Source organism: Aquarana catesbeiana, linkage group LG02 (assembly GCF_042186555.1).
Source record: "Aquarana catesbeiana isolate 2022-GZ linkage group LG02, ASM4218655v1, whole genome shotgun sequence".
Classification (NCBI taxonomy): Eukaryota; Metazoa; Chordata; class Amphibia; order Anura; family Ranidae; genus Aquarana; species Aquarana catesbeiana.
The window spans coordinates 271,920,198-271,942,978 of NC_133325.1; the positions used below are offsets into that span (position 1 = coordinate 271,920,198).

The 22,781-nt window shown below is 42.4% G+C and overlaps 1 protein-coding gene across 1 annotated transcript in view; it reads right to left on the bottom strand.

Annotated features, from left to right (window-relative positions):
* The window catches only part of ITGBL1 (integrin subunit beta like 1), a 408,856-nt gene that overhangs the window by 205,634 nt on the left and 180,441 nt on the right, over nt 1-22,781 (bottom strand). Inside the window, exon 5 of the mRNA XM_073614434.1 lies at nt 18,458-18,598. Coding sequence (XP_073470535.1) covers nt 18,458-18,598 — 141 coding nt within the window. The remainder of the gene's footprint in view (nt 1-18,457; nt 18,599-22,781) is intronic.

Consider the following 22,781-nt stretch of genomic DNA (forward strand, 5'->3'; position numbering starts at 1 on the left):
GCTAGAATAATGAAGTTGTTTTGCTGCTCATATTCACACAGAGTTCTCACAAACGTATTTCTTGATTATTTCTCGTGATCTCATGAATAATCTTTTAATTTCTAAAAGCCAGATCTCCATAATAATGTTTAGAATTTTTTTTATAGTCCTTTTTTTTTTTTTTTTTAAATTTCATCAAGATCTCCTTTATTTTGGATTATTGGAAAATTATTTTCTAGTGATCTCCATATATAATTTTATTTTTTGTTTGTCAAGTTACCACAATAACATTATTATCTTGTATTTTTTATTAACCTCAAGGAGGTTGATGTCCCTTGTTAATTTGACATTGTCTGTTAGAAATGTACCTGCCTACTCACAAACAAACTGTCCTTTTTGTAGAAAAACACATAGGCAAATATTTTCTGAGAATAAAATATCCATTTATTCTGGGTAACAAAATAAAGAGGAAGGCAATGCTGGAGAAACTTTTGGAATTTGCAAAGCCTTTTGGCCCCCAGGGCGCACATCACATCTGTGGAAAATAAAATTGGTAGCTTGAGGAGTCCATATAATTTGGAGCCCAATCTTGTCCAGGACTCCCAAAGATCAGGACCAGCAGCAGATGACATATATGTCCCTAGGCTGTGGTACTACACCAGCCTGCGTCTTCTGTCAGACCAGACTGAAGCCAGGTCATCACTTTCTTCTCTTCGCTGCAGCCTTCCCTCCACACTTCCCTGCACCCTTCCCTGCAGCCTTCCTTGGAGGCTGTGGCTCTGGTGGTGGACTTGTGGTAGGAGGAGGATGGGCAAGCTGATATACGTGGCTGTTCTCAGTCAGCTGGCCCCTCAACCCCATCTGAAGGGCCTTACCAAAAATTCCCTCACAGAGGAAGTGTTGGCCCTCCTCCAATTTCATCAATCTTGTGACTAGATAGCAGCCATAGGCCTCTTCAGCATCGGGGTGGCTCCTGAGGACATCAGTTGCTTCCCTAATGAGGCCCAGTGCTGCCTCCTCTGTCATCGTCCCCTTCCTGGGCCTTTTGGTTGTAAGGTGGAGAGGAGGCACCTGGGATTGGGTGAGGCTCCTACTGGGCCCGCTCACCTCCTGGCTGACACTGGGCCCTCCCACCTCCTGGCTGACACTGGGCACAGCCTCCTCCTGGCTGACACAGGGCATGGCCTTCCTCCTGGCTGCCACTTTCCAGACCCTCCTCCTGGCTGAGCTCATCCTGTGTATAAAAAAGGGACATAGTTTTAGTTTTTGGATCATCAATCACACACAATTTTTAGCTCATGACTTGCAAATTGAATGTTAATAAATAGAAAAGACTGTCATTCTGACCCCAGCATTTTTCATTCTTGTCCCAAACATTTTTGGCCACTACTGTCTATTGATATGTAAATCTCTTTGTTTAAATCATTAATTTGTTATCAATTATAACATCTAGTTAACATCATTAATATTAGGACAATAAATATGTCTAAAAATAATATACCTGGCTCCGGCTGGGTGCATCCACTTCTTCCAAGATGGAAGGCCCAGGTTGTTCCTCGTCAGCCTCTGTTGGGGTTGAGGGAAGTGTGGAGGGAAGGCTGCAGGGAAGGGTAGAAAGTGATTCCCTGGCTTCAGTCTGGTTGTCCAGAAACCACAGTTTGTTGAAGTACCACAGCCTGGGTACATACACTTGCACTGCTACTGCTTCTGATCTGAGTGATTTCTGGATCTTATCATGCTCCTTCTTATACATGTTCCTCAAGATCCCAATTTTCTTTTCCAAGAACACGATGTTTGCATCGGGGACCTGAGTCTTCACAAATTTCAGAAGTTTCTCCAGCGTTGACCTCCTAGCTTGTTTATTATAATATAAGCTGTGTTTCACCTCCTACAAATTCCTCATCTCCCTGTACTTGTCAATGAAACTGGCCATAAATTCTGGGTCCTTAAAGTGATTCATATTTCCTGTAAGACAATACACAAGATAAAAACACTAATGTCAGCCTAAACTCTCCTAATCTTATCCCAATATAGGCCTCAATCTTGAATCAGTATAGGTCACTGATGGCCCAAGTTCAAATTTTACCTTCGTTTAGGACACTCGCCACTTCCGTTCCTCTTTCCTCTGCACACAGATCGTACATACGACACATGCGTGTTATCTTGATATACAAGTGCACTAGGAGAACCTAGGAGACAGCCAAAAACAAACACAAGCAATAAAGAAAATTCAAGATTTTATCAGATCTTTTTTTTTTATTAAAAAAATATTTACACATTGTCTGGCATAGCAAAGGCCCCCCTACCCTTAAAATAATTTACATATTTCTGCCGAACGTCACGGGCGCTTTGGGGTGCCAAGCCAGGACAGTCAGTATCCAGGCCCGTCAGGGGATTCTCAGGAAGTCCCGCCTCAGGCCCAACTGAGGCAATATAATTTTGGGAATTTTTCCTTGAAAAATTGTGCAATATGCAGCAAGATAATATGATGTGGTTGATTTTGTAGTCCGCCATATGGATTGCTGTCAGAAACAGGCGGAACTGGCTGGCCATTATCCTGAAGGTATTCTCAACGACTCGTCTCGCTCTGGCCAACCGCTAGTTAAAAACCCTAATCTCCGGGATGAGGGTCCTTTGGGGGAATGGCCTCATCAGGTGCTCGCCCAGACCGAATGCTTCATCAGCGATAAAGATGAACAGGAGTCCTTCCACGTTGCCCGCATCAGGGGGCAATGCCAGGCCACCAGTCTGGAGACGTTGGTAAACGTGTGGGCGAAGACTCCTCCATCTGACATCCGGCCATTCTTCCCCACGTCCACATAGAGGAACTCATATTGTGCCGACACCACCGCCATTAACACTATACTATTAAACCACTTATAGTTATAATAGTAAGACCCCGAATGGGGAGGTGGCACGATGTGGACGTGCTTCCCATCTATAGCCCCTCCACAGTTGGGAAAGTTCCAATGGTCGCCAAAATGGGATGCCACACTCTGCCATTCCTGTGGCATTAAAGGAAACTGTGGAGTCAAAACAGAAAAATAAATATTAGTACTTTTGCACATAACATTGCAAGCAGATTAGACACAAACATTCTTGCCCAACGTCAGTATAACATTTATTTTAAGGAGTATTTCAAGACAAAAATATAAGGTCCACTTATCAGATTCCTCACCCCCTCTGATGGCCCATTGTAAAAATTTTCGAGCTGAGTTTTGGAGCCAAAAAAAAGCCTATGGCACTCTGCCTGAATTTAAAGACACACATAACATTTGTACACATTTTAGGGGGTGTTTAGGGTAAAGCACTACAATGGAGCAGACAAAATACATTGTTAAGTGACTAGGCTATAGGTGTATATGGGCCCAGGGTAGTATGCTGGGGAGGTTAGTGAAGGCAAATATGCATGTAGGTCAAAAAAGGAGCATTAAAAGCTTACAGTATGCATGAGGATAAAGGGGACATTCACAGCATATTCCAATCATGGTAAATAGGGAATGATGAAAGAAATACAATACATTAGCAAACATTAAATACATAGAATGTGATGTTAAAGGAGAAAACTTACTTTAATATAGTCCTTCTGCAGGACGTGAATGATGGCAAAACAGGTCTCTGGGATAATGATCCCCAGAGCCTGGGGGGAGATGCCTGTAGAGAACTTGAGGTCCTATAGACTTCTCCCAGTCGCCAAGTATCAAAGTGGCGACTAGCCTCTGCTCCAGAGTGATGGCTTGCCACATGCAGGTGTCCTGCTTCATAATATAAGGGGTGAGCAAAGCCAACAACGGTGAAAAACGGGGTCCGTCATCCTGAGAAAGTTCCTGAAATCATCAGGATTCTTCTCCTGGATCTCACACAGCAAAGGCATATGAGAGAATTGGTCACACTGGAGTAACCAATTCTTGGTCCATGAACTCTTCCTCGCCCTGTTGATGGACTGGACTTGAGTCAAAGTATGAACCCCAACACCAAGCCCCCACACAGCACGAACTGTACGATGAGTACGTACCCGCAACATGGTTTCAAAACAGTTGGCTGGTCATAATGAACTTAACAGAACGCACTGAAGCAAGGCCTGTGAGGAGCGAGCTGAAAATCAGCAACGACCAGACAAGAACGCACTGAAAAACACATACCAACTGACTGCACGCACTGAAAACCAGATACAAACCCACAAGCACAAACTGAACAGCAGTTCAAACGATCTGAAAAGCAAGAGTCTTAAAAGCGCAAATTGTCTCTAACCAAACTTCTACTAACATGAGATAAACACGAGATTAGCAGAAGGAGCCCAAAGGGTGGCGCACTGGGTATTGAACTTCCTTTTTCTAGTCCTGTCATACGTGTTGTACGTCACGGCATTCTTGACGGTCAGAATTTGGTGTGATCGTGTGTACGCAAGACAGTTTTCAGCAGAATCCAGTTGGAATTCCATCTAAGGTCACCTAAGGTCTGTCCGGGACAGGACTTCAAGGGTCGGGCGTTCCCTGGACGGGTAGGACAAGACTTCAAAAAGTGACCTGCCTGGCCATAATAAAGGCACAATCTCTCCCTCCTCCTAAAGGTTCTCTCATCGACAGAAAGACGCGTGAAACCCCAGTGCAAGGGTTCACCTTCACTGACCGACTCAGTACCAGGAGGCATGGGAGATGAGGAAGGCACGGATGGGACTGCAAAGCTCAGAGACAAACGTACTAGAGGCTTCCGCAAGCGCTCCTTAGAAACAGAGTCTTTCTCTGAGTCTGGAGTCAAAGAGGATGGCAAACGTGATGAACTTCTCCAGATCAGTGGGTATGGTATCCGAAAGACCATGAGAAAAAGCAGCCATGAGGGCCTCATTGTTCCACGCAACCTCTGCTGCCATAGTACGGAATTCAATGGCGTAGTCGGCAACAGTTCTCATACTCTGTTCGATGGACATGAGGCACTTGGCAGTAGAAGTGAAGCATGCGGGAACGTCAAATACCCTTTTAAACAAAGCCACAGACTCAGGGTAGCGCAAGACAACATGTTTTTGTGTCTCCCATAGAGGGTTTGCGCAGGCCAAGGCTCTCTCAGAAAGCAAAGATATCACAAAACCTACTTTGCTTCTGTCCGTGGGAAATGCTTGGGGCAGCATCTCAATCTGGTTGAGAAACCCTCTGCATTGGACTGGATTGCCCCCAAATCGCTAAAGAAGTGTAGCGGAACCAGACATACAAGCAGCAGGGTCGGCCTGCAACATAGGTTGTATCGGGGCGGCCACAGTGGGAGATACCAGGTAAGCCGTGCGACTCAGGAGCATTTGTAACGCCATGGCAAAGTGATCCATGTGGTGATCCAGTTCATTTAATCAGGAAAAAATTTTACCAACAAGTGGATTGACTGCATCTTCTGAATTCACGCCCTTCGCCTACTGTCAGAAACCATGAAATCAGGCCGAGACAGAAGTACAGTTAAATCACACTTGTTTAATCATAAAAGTAAAAATAAACAGAAACAATTATATTTTATCGCAAAAATAGGAAGAGATAGCCAAGCTGCCGCACACCTCACCCAGACTCAGACCACAACTCCAACATGTTTTGCCCCACCTTATTCTTCATGGTTAAGCCCAGAGGGCAGGGCAGGGGTGAAACCACATTGGGGTTGTGGCCTGTATGAATCGAGCTGAGGCTGTTTTATCTGATAACCACTCGGGCCGGGTGAGGTATGCGGTGTCCAAGCTATCTCTTCCTATTTTTGCAGTATGCTTTGGGTCTGGACGGACTTTTCCTCAGCCTGCACCCTCACTAGCCTGCAGCATCCAACTCATCGGACCTTGACAGCCTGAGTGGGACACCCTTAAGCATTTATTATATTTTATTACTCTATTTCACAATACCAAAGCTGCCCTATTGCTATGAGTTACAATAAGTATTTTATGAATACGTCATTTCAAAGGAAATTAAATATTATTTTGATAAAATTAGGGAAAAAGTTCTAGCATGACGACCTCCTGCTGCAAAGATGCACAGTGAAAATGGCATGCTATACCCTGCATCAGGTATGTAGCTGATCTGTACTGTTTTGTCTTGCTATGACTTTGCTGGCCATACAAATTTTGATTTTATTATCTGATGGGTATGAGATTCAATCAAAATGATTGAATCAAGAACCAATCAAATAGCCATAACTTACCTTCTGATCAGTTTAGATTCAGTTTGGATCAGCTTTGATCAACCTGAGTTTAAGGGTTAACATTTTGCATCACTCAGCAGCACTTTGTTTGTGATCTTATTTGAATCGATCATGAGATTACATAGCGAAAACAGGGATGTGGTTGATAATTTATGATCAAAAGGGTTTTTGACTCTAGATTGATTATTCCTATTGTAAGAGATTGATCGGTAAAGAAATTGATCATTAACAAAGTGTGTATGACCACCATTGAGCAGCTTTTACACTTGTATGTGCTTATTTATTTGTACATGATCCTAAAATTGTTTACACTGCAACTGATTGAACCTGCCAATGCTTTAGCTCTTTCCTAAGTAGGAAGCCTATCCAGCGTGAAAAAAAATTAAAGTTCACTCCAATAAAAGTGCATATTTCTCCTCTATAGGCCTATCAGCAATGGTAAGTGTTCGCCATTTTCTGTGTCATGAAAGATGATCTCTTGGGAGACTGATTTTTTATTTTATTTTATGATCATGGTTATGGTCATGTTGTACCCTGTGCTACTATTTAAGTCTAGGGGTGCCATCTTTTTCTTGACAAATTATTCTGGTTTGATTGTGCTGACAAACTGTCCCAAAAATTGTGATCTCTGTTAACTAATAACTTTGTTACTATTGTGTGGTCATAGTGGGGTAAATGCCCCTGTTAAAATGTACAGTGGGGAAGGAAAGTATTCAGACCCCCTTAAATGTTTCACTCTTTGTTATATTGCAGCCATTTGCTAAAATCATTTAAGTTCATTTTTTTCCCTCATTGATGTACACACAGCACCCCATATTGACAGAAAAATACAGAATTGTTGAAATTTTTTGCAGATTTATTAAAAAAAAAAAAAACTGAAATATCACATGGTCCTAAGTATTCAGACCCTTTGCTCAGTATTTAGTAGAAGTACCCTTTTGATCTAATACAACGCTGAGTCTTTTTGGGAAAGATGCAACAAGTTTTTCACACCTGGATTTGGGGATCCTCTGCCATTCCTCGTTGCAGATCCTCTCCAGTTCTGTCAGGTTGGATGGTAAACGTTGGTGGACAGCCGTTTTTAGGTCTCTCCAGAGATGCTCAATTGGGTTTAAGTCAGGGCTCTGACTGGGCCATTCAAGAACAGTCACGGAGTTGTTGTGAAGCCACTCCTTCGTTATTTTAGCTGTGCGCTTAGGGTCATTGTCTTATTGGAAGGTAAACCTTCGGCCCAGTCTGAGGTCCTGAGCACTCTGGAGAAGGTTTTCGTCCAGGATATCCCTGTACTTGGCCACATTCATCTTTCCCTCGATTGCAACCAGTCGTCCTGTCCCTGCAGCTGAAAAACACCCCCACAGCATGATGCTGCCACCACCATGCTTTACTGTTGGGTAGGGATGAGCTTCGAGTTCGGGTCAAACTCATGTTCGACTCGAACATCAGCTGTTCGCAAGTTCGCCGAACAGCGAACAATTTGGGGTGTTCGCGGCAAATTCGAATGCCGCGGAACACCCTTTAAAAGTCTATGGGAGAAATCAAAAGTGCTAATTTTAACCACTAGACATCCGTGCTATGGCCGAATGACGGCCACAGCGTGGACCTACATTCCCAGGAGGCCGTCATATGACGGCCTCCCCTGTGCACGCTACCTGCGCGCGTCACTGAGACTCGGCTGATCACCGATCCGTGTAAGGGGCCAGTCCCGGCCCCTTACCATGTGATCAGCTGTCAGCCAATGACAGCTGATCACATGATGTAAACAAAAGATCGGTAATCGTTTTTTTTTTTTACTCACATGTCAGGGACATCGGTCCCTAAGTGGAAGAGGTACATCTGCCTCATCAGTGCCCACTAAAAGTGCCACCTAACAGTGCCCACAATGCCACCTAACAGTGCCCACAAGTGCCACCTATCAATGCCAACAAGTACCACCTATCAATGCCCACAAGTACCACCTATCAATGCCCACCTGTAGTGCCAATCAGTGCCACCTGCCAGTGCTGCCCATCACTGCCACCCATCAGTGCCCATCACTGCCGCCTATCAGTGCCCATCACTGCCGCCTCATCAGCGTACATCAATGAAGGAGAAAAATTACCCGTTTTAAATTTTTTATAACAAAATATAAAAAAATTAAAAAATTTTTTTTTTTTTAAATTCAGGTTTTTACATTTTTTTAACAAAAAAGTAAAAACCGCAGAGGTGATCAAATACCACCAAAAGAAAGCTCTATTTGTGCTGAAAAAATTTGGGTACAGTGTTGTATGACCGCGCAATTGTCATTCAAAGTGCGTCAGCGCTGAAAGCTGAAAATTGGTCTGGATAGGAGGGGGGTTTAAGTGAAGAGAAGAGCGGGAGCCTCCCCCCATGCCATGGGTGCGGAGCGGCCCGAGGAGAAGAAGATAGAAGACGCCGCGGAGGAGATGCTGGACGAGAACGCCGGAGGAAGAATCAGAAGAGCCAGAAGAACCAGAAGAAGAAGATGAAGGAAGATAGAAGAAAGAAGAAGCATTTAAATAAAGGAATTGTCAAAAACTGTCTCTTGTCATTTTTAACATTTTTGACAGTTTTTTAGTGAAATGGTAGGGGTAAAAGTACCCCCTTACCATTTCACACATGGGGGGGCGGGATCCGGGGGTCCCCTTGTTAAAGGGGGCTTCCAGATTCCGATAAGCCCCCGCCCGCAGACCCCCACAACCACCGGCCAGGGTTGTGGGGATGAGGCCCTTGTCCTCATCAACATGGGGACAAGGTGTTTTGGGGGGCTACCCCAAAGCACCCTCCCAATGTTGAGGGTATGTGGCCTGGTACGGTTCAGGAGGGGGGGCTCTCTCTCGTCCCCCCCTCTTTTCCTGTGGCCTGCCAGGTTGCTTGCTCGGATAAGGGTCTGGTATGGATTTTTGGGGGAACCACACGCCGTTTTTTTTTTTTTTTGGCGCGGGGTTCCCCTTAAAATCCATACCAGACATGAAGGGTCTGGTATGGAATTTAGGGGGACCCCCACGTCATTTTTAAAAAAATTTGGGCCGGGGTTCCCCTTAATATCCATACCAGACCTGAAGGGCCTGTTATGGAATTAAGGGGGACCCCCACGTCATTTTTTTTTTAAATTTTGGTTCGGGGTTCCCCTGTGGGGAATTCCCATGCCATTTTTATCAATGAACTTCTAATGCCCCGTACACACGGTCGGACTTTGTTCGGACATTCCGACAACAAAATCCTAGGATTTTTTCTGACGGATGTTGGCTCAAATTTGTCTTGCATACACACGGTCACACAAAGTTGTCGGAAAATCCGATCGTTCTGAACGCAGTGACGTAAAACACGTACGTCGGGACTATAAACGGGGCAGTGGCCAATAGCTTTCATCTCTTTATTTATTCTGAGTATGCGTGGCACTTTGTCCGTCGGATTTGTGTACACACGATCGGAATTTCCGACAACGGATTTTGTTGTCGGAAAATTTTATCTCCTGCTCTCCAACTTTGTGTGTCGGAAAATCTGATGGAAAATGTCCGATGGAGCCTACACATGGTCGGAATTTCCGACAACACGCTCCGATCGGACATTTTCCATCGGAAAATCCGACCGTGTGTACGGGGCATATGTGTATTGTCGGACCGGCAATGCAATAGCCGCGAGTAGTTTTAAATGGCTTTTTTCCTTCGAAATGTCATTTTGCTGTCAGACTGTTCTAAACACGGGAAACATGCGCCCCTTTACAGGCATACTATAGACACCCCCCAGCTACGAAATTTAAAGGAATATTACACTTTTATTGTTTGACTTTAAGCATTATTAAAATCACTGCACCTGAAAAAACGTCCATTTTTAAAATTTTTTTTTGCATTGATCCATGTCCCCTGGGGCAGGACCCAGGTCCCCAAACACTTTTTATGAGAATAACTTGGATATAAGCCTTTAAAATTAGCACTTTTGATTATTCATGTTCGTGTCCCATAGACTTTAACGGTGTTTGCGTGTTCGAACAAACTTTTTTCCTGTTCGCATGTTCTAGTGCGAACCGTACAGGGGGGTGTTCAGCTTATCCCTACTGTTGGGACTGTATTGGACAGGTGATGAGCAGTGCCTGGTTTTCTCCACACATACCGCTTAGAATTAAGGACAAAAAGTTCTATCTTGGTCTCATCAGACCAAAGAATCTTATTTCTCACCATCTTGGAGTCCTTCAGGTGTTTTTTTAGCAAACTCCATGCGGACTTTCATGTGTCTTGCACTGAGAAGAGGCTTCCGTCGGGCCACTCTGCCATAAAGCCATGACTGGTGGAGGGCTGCAGTGATGGTTGACTTTTTACAACTTTCTCTCATCTCCCGACTGCATCTCTGGAGCTCAGCTACAGTGATCTTTGGGTTCTTCTTTACCTCTCTCACCAAGGCTCTTCTCCCCCGATAGCTCAGTTTGGCCGGAGGGCCAGCTCTAGGAAGGGTTCTGGTCGTCCCAAACGTCTTCCAATTAAGGATTATGGAGGTCACTGTGCTCTTAGGAACATTAAATGCAGCAGAAATTTATTTGTAACCTTGGCCAGATCTGTGCCTTGCCACAATTCTGTCTCTGAGCTCTTCAGGCAGCCTTTGACCTCATGATTCTCATTTGCTCTGACATGCACTGTGAGCTGTAAGGTCTTATATAGACAGGTGTGTGGCTTTCCTAATCAAGTCCAATTAGTATAATCAAACACAGCTGGACACAATTGAAGGTGTAGAACCATCTCAAGGATGATTAGAAGAAATGCACAGCACCTGAGTTAAATATATGAGTGTCACAGCAAAGGGTCTGAATACTTAGGACCATGTGATATTTCAGTTTTTCTTTTTTAATAAATTTGTAAAATGTCAAAAATTCTGTTTTTCTGTCAATATGGGGTGCTGTGTGTACACTAATGAGGAAAAAAAATGAACTTAAATGATTTTAGCAAATGGCTACAATATAACAAAGAGTGAAAAATCAAGGGGGTCTGAATACTTTCCGTCCCCACTGTAGGATGACAATAAGCCGTACGCTCCATAGAGTTGGGCTTTATGGCAGAGTAGCCAAAATAAAGCCATTACCTTCAACAAAAATGGCACGTTTTGAGTTTGCGAAAAGGCATGTGGGAGACTCCCAAAATGTATGGAGGAAGGTGCTCTGGTCTGATGAGACTAAAATTGAACTTTTTGGCCATTAAAGAAAACGCTAAGTCTGGCACAAGCTCAATACATCATATCACCCAAAGAACACCATCCCCACAGTGAAACATGGTGGTGGCAGCATCATGCTGTGGGAATGTTTTTCAGCAGTCGGAACTGGGAAACTGGTCAGAGCTGAGGGAAACATGGATAGTGCTAAATACAGGGATATTCTTGAGCAAAACCTGTACCACTGTGTGTGATTTGAGGCTAGGATGGAGGAAAATTCCAGGTTGTGAGGCAACAAAACACGAAAAATGCCAAGGAAGGTGAATACTTTTGAAAGGCACTGTACATATCTCAGTCCTTATTATTTTACCCTAATTTGAGTTGAATTGCTGCATTCCACAACAAGAGGAGGCATTCAGGGATAAGAAGACTGTGGCATTAGCAATCAAATGTTGCAGCCCACATTTAGTATTGCGCAATACTGAGCAAAGTTACAAATGTGTTAGCTTGTAATGGTACTTCTAATTGGCCAGATATTGGTGGCAAAATTTGCCCTGCTTCTTCTCGGATAGGGCATTGACCCACTTCTGATAGTTAGAAGCCCTAGCCATATTGTGCTCACATCCTTGCAATGGACCTGCCCTGAGTCTTTATATTCATGAGAAAGAAATGTCCACTCTTGAAGTATATTTTATGCACTTTACTGATGTTCTTTCAAGATGGCAGTGACATATAACATCCCATTGACATACTCACAGAACTCCTCGGCACACATTGCCATACATAAGGGCAAAAATTCTGTAGCATTCACTCAGGCGCAGAATGCCAGCATGTAATTATTAAGCCATCTTCCCTTAGTATCTCCTCTCTCACTTGGGTGCTCCACAGTGTTGGGACCCATCATTCTGTATACTAGACTCTGCAGAATTTTGGTTCTGTCAAATCAAGATTAACATGGTGCTTTTCTGTAGTATACCAGTCTCTTTTCTTCTCTATGTCCCATTCCTTTACCCAGCCAGGCACACTCACTAATATTATCCTCTCTCTCCCAGGTGTACTGAAACTCACATCCGATAACACTTAGCCTAGCCTAAAAGTCTTTTTGCATCCTGCTCACAGTCCATTTTAGACTGTTACAAGAGTCAGGGCAACTGCAGCTGGTTCTTCTGAGTGTTAAACTACCACACCCGGGGCATCAGCCCTGTTAAGGGCCCTTGCCAGTAGCTGACTACATCCACATGGCTTCTGGGGTGTTTGGCTACCATGCTCCATCTCAAGATGCTCCTCCCCTTCCTGCATTCATATGGGCACTTATTCCACCAATTACATCATGACAGGAAGGCTTTGTCTAAAAGGGGACATAACAACCAATTACATAGTTCCCTATCATCACACTATTTTGAGACAGAGCCACCTAGTGGTGGACAAGCTAACTGCACCTGCTTACAAGCCACCTTTTAATCCGCTACATTTGTAGATTGTTGGTGACTTTTTTCAAACTGCAATATTAGCAATAATACATAATTATCCCAATGGCTCACAATTAAAGTGATAAATAATTTGAATATTTTTTTTTTTTTTTAGAAAGTATAGAAAGTCTGTCTACAACTTATTTTGACACTGTTTTTTTTTTTAGTAATCAAACAGCTATTTTGTCTGTTTTGAAAATGCAGTACAAGGAATAATAATTTTGAATAAATGTAAATATTAAAACACATCTTCTATAGGACAGTATTATGTAGCAATCTAGGTCATGTGAGAAGCATTTTAAGAGACAAAGATATATAGAATATTTGTAAGCCATGCAGTCACTAACATTTCACATTAACTGAAAGCAACATAACATAAATGCCAATGTGCCAAAAAGAGACTATTAAAATAATTAGCATCTAATTTAAAGGATAATCATTTTATATTTAGCTTCCAGTATTTTTGAAACATCTCCTTGTGGAGCCCTGATATTAAATATAGTTCTACTAAATCTGTGTAGAAGCCAAGCTTTTTCTATAATTAAGAAGGGAGAGAGCTTTTAAATGCTCTTCGGATAATTAGATGCTCATTCTATAGCAGTCATTGTCGGTGAAGATGTATTTAAAAGTGGGTTCTTTCGTTGTTTTTTTTTTTTTTTGCTATACAGTAATGTAGTTTTGGACAGCAGCCAGAGGAAAGACATTTGCAGCTTAACTGTTTGTTTTGCAGATTGTTGCTTTATGTATTATGCTGTCTAAACCATACTGAATAAAATGAATTATGTATAGGAAAACAAAAACAAAAACAAGAAGAAAAATGTCTACATATCTTCAGTGTTAATGAATTGTATAATTTAAATTATAATATTTAAGCAGCAGAAGGAATGACCATTGCATAGCTTTTGAAAAGTGCTCACGAATATGAAGTCATATTACAAGATACCATCACACTAAGTGGCATAAAATTCAGAAAAGGAATTGTCCTTTCCTTTTGAATTTTGTAGAAACTGGCATGGAAGTCATGGTGTAGATTTGTAGAAAACTGAGCAAAGAAAATTTGTGTAAAGTGTAAGGGTTGCTTAGAGCCTCCAGTCATACTGCTCTGGGAGAATTTAACTAGAAATATGATTAGTGACTCTTTAAGATCTCATTAGTTCTTGGAATATTCCCCAGGGTTATGAAGTCTCAAATAATGGAAGCAAACCCTGCAATAAAAGAACGCTGCAAACTGTGCAATCAAATCAATCTATCTAAAAGTGTCACGCACACAAAAGGGACCTTCGATATCATGGGATCATACAGCTGTACATCCAGTAATGTTGTGTACCTCATCCAATGCAAAAGAAGTAGCAAAGAATCTTATGTTGGTAAAACAGGACAGAAGTTGCAAGCGACGATGAATTCGCACATTCATAGCATCAAGGAACACCTGTGGGACATCATTTCTCACATCTGGACCACACTATGGAAGACCTCAATGTTTTAGCTCTTAAATGCAATTTCAAAACTATTCAGGAAAGGAAAACTTTTGAACTAAGTATGATAGTTCTATTTGACACAAAAAATAACGGGCTGAATTTAGATATGGGTTTCCTCATTATCCAACAGTTTTGCGACAACCTCTGTGACTGTCTCTCTCCTCATCAGTCCATAACTCTCCCTCTGTCTTATTTCACTAACTATGCTTATTTTATTACTGTTGCCATGTACATTAGGGATGAGCTGAACACCCCCCGGTGCGGTTCGCAGCAGAACATGCGAACAGGCAAAAAATTTGTTCGAACACGCGAACACTGTTAAAGTCTATGGGACACAAATATGAATAATCAAAAGTGCTAATTTTAAAGGCTTATATGCAAGTTATTGTCATAAAAAGTGTTTGGGGACCTGGGTCCTGCCCCAAGGGACATGAATCAATGCAAAAAAAAGTTTTAAAAATGGCCATTATTTTGGGAGCAGTGATTTTAATAATGCTTAAAGTGAAGCAATAAAAGTGAAATATTCCTTTAAATTTTGTACCTAGGGGTGTCTATAGTATGCCTGTAAAGTAGAGCATGTTTCCCGTGTTTACAACAGTCCCTGCACAAAATGACATTTCTAAAGGAAAAAAAGTCATTTAAAAGTACTCGCGGCTATAATAAATTGTCGGTCCTGGCAATACACATAAAAGTTCATTGATAAAAACAGCATGGGATTCCCCTACAGTCCATTACCAGGCCCTTTGGGTCTGGAATGAATATTAAGGGGAACCCCAAACCAAAATTGAAAAAAAAATGCGTGGGGGTCCCCCCAAATTCAATACCAGGCCCTTCAGGTCTGGTATGGATATTAAGGGGAACCCCGTGCCAAAATTATAAAGAAATATGGCGTGGGGTCCCCCCCAAAAATCCATACCAGACCCTTATCCAAGCACGCAACCTGGCAGGCCGCAGGAAAAGGGGGGGACGAGAGAGCGGCCCCCCTCCTGAACCATATCAGGATGTCCCCATGTTGATGGGGACAAGGGCCTCATTCCCACAACCCTTGACCAGTGGTTGTGGGGGTCTGCGGGCGGGGGGCTTATTGGATTCTGGAAGCCCCCTTTAACAAGGGGACCCCCAGATCCCGCCCCCCCCCCGTGTTAATTGGTAATGGGGTACTTACCCCTACCATTTCACAAAAAAAGTGTTAAAAACTTTAAAAAACAATAGCCATTTTTTTGACAATTCCTTTATTAATGTCTTCTTCTTTCCCCGCTTCTTCTGGTCTTCCTTCGGTTTTCTTCTTCTTCCTCCTTCTTGTTCTTCCCCCGCTTCTACCTCTATCTTTCTCTGCTTCTTCCTCTGGTCTTCTCCTCCAGCATCTTCCTCCGAACTCTGCCTCCAGCATCTTCCTCCGGCTTCTTCTTCTCCGCTTTGTCCTCTGGACGATCCGCCTCAATGGGGGGGTTCCCGCTGTGGGGCACTTCTGTTCTTGTGACAGCCCCTATATAACTGAGGGCAGGGCCACCCGGTGACCCCGCCCCCCTCTGATGCACAGGGATTTCCCTCTGGCTTCCCCCATGGTGTCAGAGAGGGCGGGGTAACCCGGTTACGTAAACCCCCCCATTACAAATTCACACAGGGGGGCCGGGATCTGGGGGTCCCCTTGTTAAAGGGGGCTTCCAGATTCCGATAAGCCACCCGCTTGCAGACCCCCACAACCACCGGGAAAGGGTTGTGGGGATGAGGCCCTTGTCCCCATCAACATGGGGACATCCTCCCCATGTTGAGGGCATGTGGCCTGGTACGGTTAAGGGGCCTTTTCCTGCGGCCTGCCAGATTGCATGCTCGGATAAGGGTCTAGTATGCATTTTTGGGGGGACCCCCACGCCATTTAAAAAAAAAAAAATTGGCGCGGGGTTGCCCTTGAAATCCATACCAGACCTGTAGAGTCTGGTATGGATTTTGAGGGAGACCCTCACACCATTTAAAAAAAAAAAAATTGGCGTGGAGTTCCCCTTAATATTCATACCAGACCTGAAGGGACCCCCATGCATTTTTTTTTTATTTTGGTTCGGGGTTCCCCTTAATATTCATACTAGACCCAAAGGGCCTGGTAATGGACTGTAGGGGAATCCCATGCTGTTTTTATCAATGAACTTTTATGTGTATTGCCGGGACCGACAATTCATTATAGCCGCGAGTACTTTTAAATTACTTTTTTTCCTTTAGAAATGTAATTTTGTGTAGGGACTTGTTGTAAACACGGGAAACATGCGCCACTTTACAGGCATACTATAGACACCCCCCAGGTACGAAATTTAAAGGAATACTTTTATTCACTTTTATTGTTTTACTTTAAGCATTATTAAAATCACTGCTCCCCTGAAAAAACGTCCGCTTTTAAAACTTTTTTTTGCATTGATACATGTCCCCTGGGGCAGGACCGAGGTCCCCAAACACTTTCTATGACAATACCATGCATATAAGCCTTTAAAATGATCACTTTTGATTTCTCCCATAAACTTTTAAAGGGTGTTCCGCAGCTTTTGAATTTGGCGCGAACACCCTAAATTTTTTGCTATTCGGCGAACGGGCGAACAGCCAATGTTCGGGTCGAACTCATGTTCGACCCGAACATAAAGCTCATCCCTAATGTACATTTGCATGTGTGTTTGTTTGTTTTTTTCTTTTGTTTTTTTTTTCTTTTCCCTCAAAGATTGTCTCTTTTTTAACATTCTGGTATGGATTTTGAGGGGGACCCACACACCATTTTAAAAAAAAATTTTGGCACGGGGTTCCCCTTAATATCCATACCAGACCTGAAGGGCCTGGTATGGAATTTGGGGGGACCCCCACGCATTTTTTTTTTTTAATTTTGGTTCGGGGTTCCCCTTAATATTCATACTAGACCCAAAGGGCCTGGTAATGGACTGTAGGGGAATCCCATGCCGTTTTTATCAATGAACTTTTATGTGTATTTCCAGGACCGACAATTCATTATAGCCGCGAGTACTTTTAAATGACTTTTTTTCCTTTAGAAATGTCATTTTGTGTAGGGACTGTTGTAAACACGGGAAACATGCACCACTTTACAGGCATACTATAGACACCCCCCAGGTACGAAATTTAAAGGAATATTTCACTTTTATTGTTTCACTTTAAGCATTATTAAAATCACTTCTCCCAAAAAAAGGCCATTTTTAAAACTTTTTTTTGCATTGATACATGTCCCCTGGGGCAGGACCCTGGGCCCCAAACACTTTTTATGACAATGCCATGCATATAAGCCTTTAAAATTATCACTTTTGATTTCTCCCATAGACTTTAAAGGGTGTTCTGCGGCTTTCGTATTTGGCGCGAACACCCTAAATTGTTCGCTAGTCGACGAACAGCCAATGTTCGAGTCAAACTCATGTTCTACCCAAACATAAAGCTCATCCCTAATTTGGGTACATTTGCGTGTGTGTTTGTTTTTTTCTTTTGTTTTTTTCCTTTCTTTCAGACATTATCTCTTTTTTTAACATTCTGCTAAAACTTTTGTGAATTAGTACTGCTAAGACCTTGAATAAGGGAACATACCTCGAAAGCTTGTCCTGCAAAATTGTAAGTTAGTGCAAATAAAAAAGTATCACAGACAGTACTCAGTTCTTTCTGCCCCAGGGTTAAAGGAATTTCCAATTTCACCATTAATCAGTTGTGATATCTTGCAGTTCCCTTAAAAACAATAAGATGATCATTCTTTTTGTTAAATCCAGTATCCCTTGCTTTGCAAGGGATTAAAGGAAACTTATATCGATTCAAGCACTTATACTAGCAATATTTAAAGTGAATTAAAACCTTCATTGATGTTCCTAAACAATTGTATCAGATGGTGTTTTTTTTAATATTTGCCTGCAGTAAAAGGAATATGTCTAAACAGATGTGGAAGTTTCCATTGAGTAGCTAAATTTACCATTGCCTACTTCCCAGGCCCTGTACTAGTTCTGAGGCACAGCCGATCTATGTATCGTCATGCACCGTGTGATCTTCATGCCCCAGAACTGGCCCTCAATGAGTCGGAAAGTAACTTCAGCACTGGATGTCAGCCTCAGCTTTGACAGTTAACATTCAATTTGACAGGTTCCCTTTAAGACCCATTCTAGGTTTTATTTATAGACTTTAATAAATGAAAGAAAGACAGACATGATTATTGTGTAAGACTAATTGAAAGACATACAGATGTGAAGTTCATTAATAATGACACACCTCTGTTGCTGCAGATTTTGCCATCTGGAGATGTACATCTTTTCTTAATCTCCCATGGGCTGATGTCACACTGGAATTCACATTTATCGCCATGCCAACCAGCCTCGCAGTAACAGTTTCCACAGTAACACTTCCCGTGGCCTGCACCCAAAACAAATTTTATGCAGTGAGAAAACAAGAGAATTTCTGTTTTTAAATGGCAGATGCGGTCTTAAAACATAATACAGCATAATATTTTCATTATAGATGATGATTTTTGCTGGTACACTCTGCTCAATGTAAGCTGATTATTATTGCATTTGACAAAGAAAGACTTGCATTCTCTGCATTGGTAAGGCATAATATATTTCAGAAAGCACTGAAAGTATGAAAAAGCAAAAAATACCTAGGCTTGAAGATATACAGAGGGAGAGGAGCTAGTACTAAAGTTACAGACTCAAAAGGCCTTAGAGAACAGACTTGCAGCACAGTTTGAATCCAAAGCATCACTTCTACAATGAATGCATCATCCTTACCCTTTAGAAGTTTTTCTCTTGGGGAATTGTGTCTCTACTTAATGTGCCATGATCTCTCAGCCAGCAGTGTAGCTGCAGTTATATAAAGTCTGTGATCCTGACTTAGAATTCCGAATCTTTTAAATGAGTTGCCTGAAGCTGACAGGCTGCCAACAGCAGCAAAGCAAGAGGCATCATTGTTCAAAATAACTGCGCAACTGAAGAGACCAGCTTTTAATACCCTCCATCTCTCTTTTCTACTAGTTAGTCTTCTTCTCTTGGGTTACAGTGCTCTAGAAATGACAACACTGATCTTACTTATAATAGAAAGATTATTTTATTTATCGGATCTAACACTGTATTTAACCACTTTCCGACCGGCTCACGCCGATATACGTAGGCAGAATGGCACGGCTGCGGGAAACAATGTATGGGTACGTTGTTCCGTTTAAGAGCCGCCGGAGGCCTGCGTGCATGCCCGCAGCATGGTGGGGGACCCAATGCGAGTGGCTGGCAGGTGCTATTGCATGCACGAGAGCCAATATGAAGATGTGTGTGTGTAAACACACAAATCCCTGTTCTGTCAGGAGAGAGGAGACATTGTTTGTTTCTAATAAGTAGGAACAATGATATGTCTCCTCCCCCAGTCAGCCCTATCCCCATACAGTTAGATACACTAACTAGGGAACACATTTAACCCCTTGATTGCCCCCTAGTGTTAACCCCTTCCCTACCAGTGACATTTACACAGTAATCAGTGCATTTTTATAGCTCTGACCGCTGTATAAATGTCAATGGTCCCAAAAATGTGTCAGAAGTGCCCGATCTGTCCGCTGCAATGTTGCAGTACCACTAAAAATAGCAGATCACCGCTAGTAAAAAAAAAAAAGAATAATAATAAAAATGCTATAAATCTTTTCCATAGTTTGTAGATGCTATAACTCTTGCGCAATCAATATACGCTTATTGCAATTATTTTACCAAAAATATGTAGAAGAATATCTATTGGCCTAAACTGATGAAGAAATTCGTTTTTTAAAAACATTTTTGGGGATATTTATTATAGCAAAAAGTAAAAAAAAAAATATATATATATTTTTAATTGTTGCTATTTTTTTGTTTATAGCGCAAACAATAAAAACCACAGAGGTGATCAAATATCCCCAAAATAAAGCTCTATTTGTGGGGAAAAAAAGACGCAAATTTTGTTTGGGTACCGTGTTGCATGACCGCGCAATTGTCAGTTAAAACGACGCAGTGCCAAATTGTAAAAAGTGCTCTGGTCAGGAAGGGGGTAAAATCTTCCGGGGCTGAAGGGGTTAATCACAGAAATGGTTGTCTGCCATTACTATAGAGGAAAAGAAAAAGTCATTATTAGAGAAGTAATTGTTCAAAGTGACAGTTCACATTCTATAGCCAACTAAAGTGTATTACAGTGTTGACAAGTAGACCAAGAGCACTTGTGTAAATCTAGCTTGGAGATGGGATATTTTAAAAGAGTGGCAAAGGCTAGACATGTGCATTCATTTTCGTCCGAATGCATTTTCCTCCAAATTTCGGGTATTTCCGTTATCGTTTTAACAAACGATAATGAACGTGCAGAATACGAAAACCGAAAAGGATCTGACATAAACAAATGCTTTATTTTCATTTTCGTTGTTACAACAGTTCGATATAGATAGGAGATTCGACATGACACTGACAATAGCGATCTGTGTCCATCGAACCTGTGGTTGAATGTGCCTAACCTTAGCTCTATTAGTCCAAGATTATTCTACATAGAGAGAAAAGATTCGACATTATAGAGACAATAGCAAAAAAGGTCGAATGTGCCTAACCTAACTCTATTAGTCCAAGATTATTCGACATAGAGAGAAAAGATTTGACGAAGCAGTCACCGCGAGCGGACATTTATGATCAAATGCTCCGCTCATAGGCTATAGAAGAATTCTAATGTTGGTTGACTAGTAATAATAATTAATAAATATAATTATTACTAATGTCATACAACATTAGAATTCTACTATAGCTTGTAGGTGGAACATTCGACCAGAAATGTACTATTGCGGCGTCGTACAGTTTAGCTGCTCCTTCAAATCTTCTTAGAACATTCGACAGACACCATAAGCCTTCAATGACAGATTCAACTTTAATTATATCGGATTTTCGGACGAATGCAATTTTTTTAACGAAACGAAATAAATAAAAACGAATTTCGGGAGTAACTAAATAAATTTATTTTTTGGACGAAAACGAAATTCCGAAATGAAATATTTCAGTGTACACATGTCTAGTAAAGGCAGGTTTTATATCTTAATGCATTCTATGTATTAAGATAAAAAAAACCTTTTGTGTGTAGCAGCCACCACAGCACCGCCCTAATTACTTACCTGAGCCCCATCTCTCTCCAGCGATGTCCACGAAAGTCTGAGCCATCCAGGACACTCCTCCTGATTGGCTGAGACACATCTGTCAATTAAAGTCAGTCAGCCAACCAGGGGAGAGGGGGCAGGGCCAGGTAGGGGTTCCATGTCTGAATGGACACACAGAGCTGTGATTCGGCTCAAGCGCCCCCATAGAAAGCTGCTGACTGTGGGGGCACTCGATAGGAAGGTGGGGCCAGGAGCAGCAAAGAGGGACCAGAGAAGAGGAGGATCTGGGCTGCTCTGTGCAGAGGAGATAAGTATGACATGTTTGTTATTTAAAAAAAAGACTTTACAAGTACTTTAGATTTGAAACAGTCATTAAGGCCTCTTTCACATGGACGATCCGTATGTCCGTTTTTCATCCTTCCGTTTTTGGATGAAAAACGGACATACATTCATCCCTATGGAGCGTCGGATGTCAGCGGTGACATGTCCGCTGACATCCGACCCCGCTCCGATCCGAAAAGTGTAACGGAGGAAAAACCTACTTTTCCATCCGTTTTCGGATCGGATCGGGTGACGACGGACACTACGGTCCGTCGTCATCCGATCCCCCCATAGGGGAGAGCGGCGCTCTGACAGGTCCGTCGCTTCACAGTGTGCAGCGATGCACCTGTCATCTTCCTGCTCAGCGGGGATCGGCGGAGCGATCCCCGCTGAGCCAGCGGATGTTCACGGGGCGGATCATCACTGATCCGCCCCGTGAGAAAGAGGCCTGTAGCGGAGTTCCACCCAAATTTTGAACAATATCTGTATGTATTCTCTTCCTTGCCTAGATGCTGACATGCCGTTTAAAAAAATTTAAATCGCCGTAATTACCTTTTATTTTTCTATTCTTCTTTGCACTTCCTGGTTCTCCTCCCGTGGGAGTAGGCGTGATTCTAGCCTCTCCCAGACTCCTGGGAGCTAGTCTCAGGCTTCCCAGGATGCCACTGAGCATGTGTGGGAACGAGCGGTGAATGCTGGGAGCACAGCATTCACCACATCCAGGAAATAAATGCTTGTGGGCTTCAAATGCCCACAATGAAGATGGAAACCGCCTGCAGTGAATAATATAAGTTATTCTTTCCGACGAAATCTGACACAGGCGGACATATTACACACAATATGTGAGTATGTAATGCTGAGAAGAAAAGTTTGTGAATGAACTCAAAAAAAAAAAAACGATAGATAGGTGGACCCCAGCTTTAAAGTTTGTTACCCAATATCTATGTACAGCCTTTTTATTTTTGACTCTAACTTGCCATTGGTGGACATGTTAGGCCTCATGCACACAGGCTGTTAACATTTTTGCAATAGCGTGTTTGAGCATTTTTCCGCGTTAGCGTTTTTTAGCGGTTTTTTTTTTCAAAAATTTTTTTTTTTCAATGGACCAAAAATGTCAAAAAACGTTGGTGAATGATG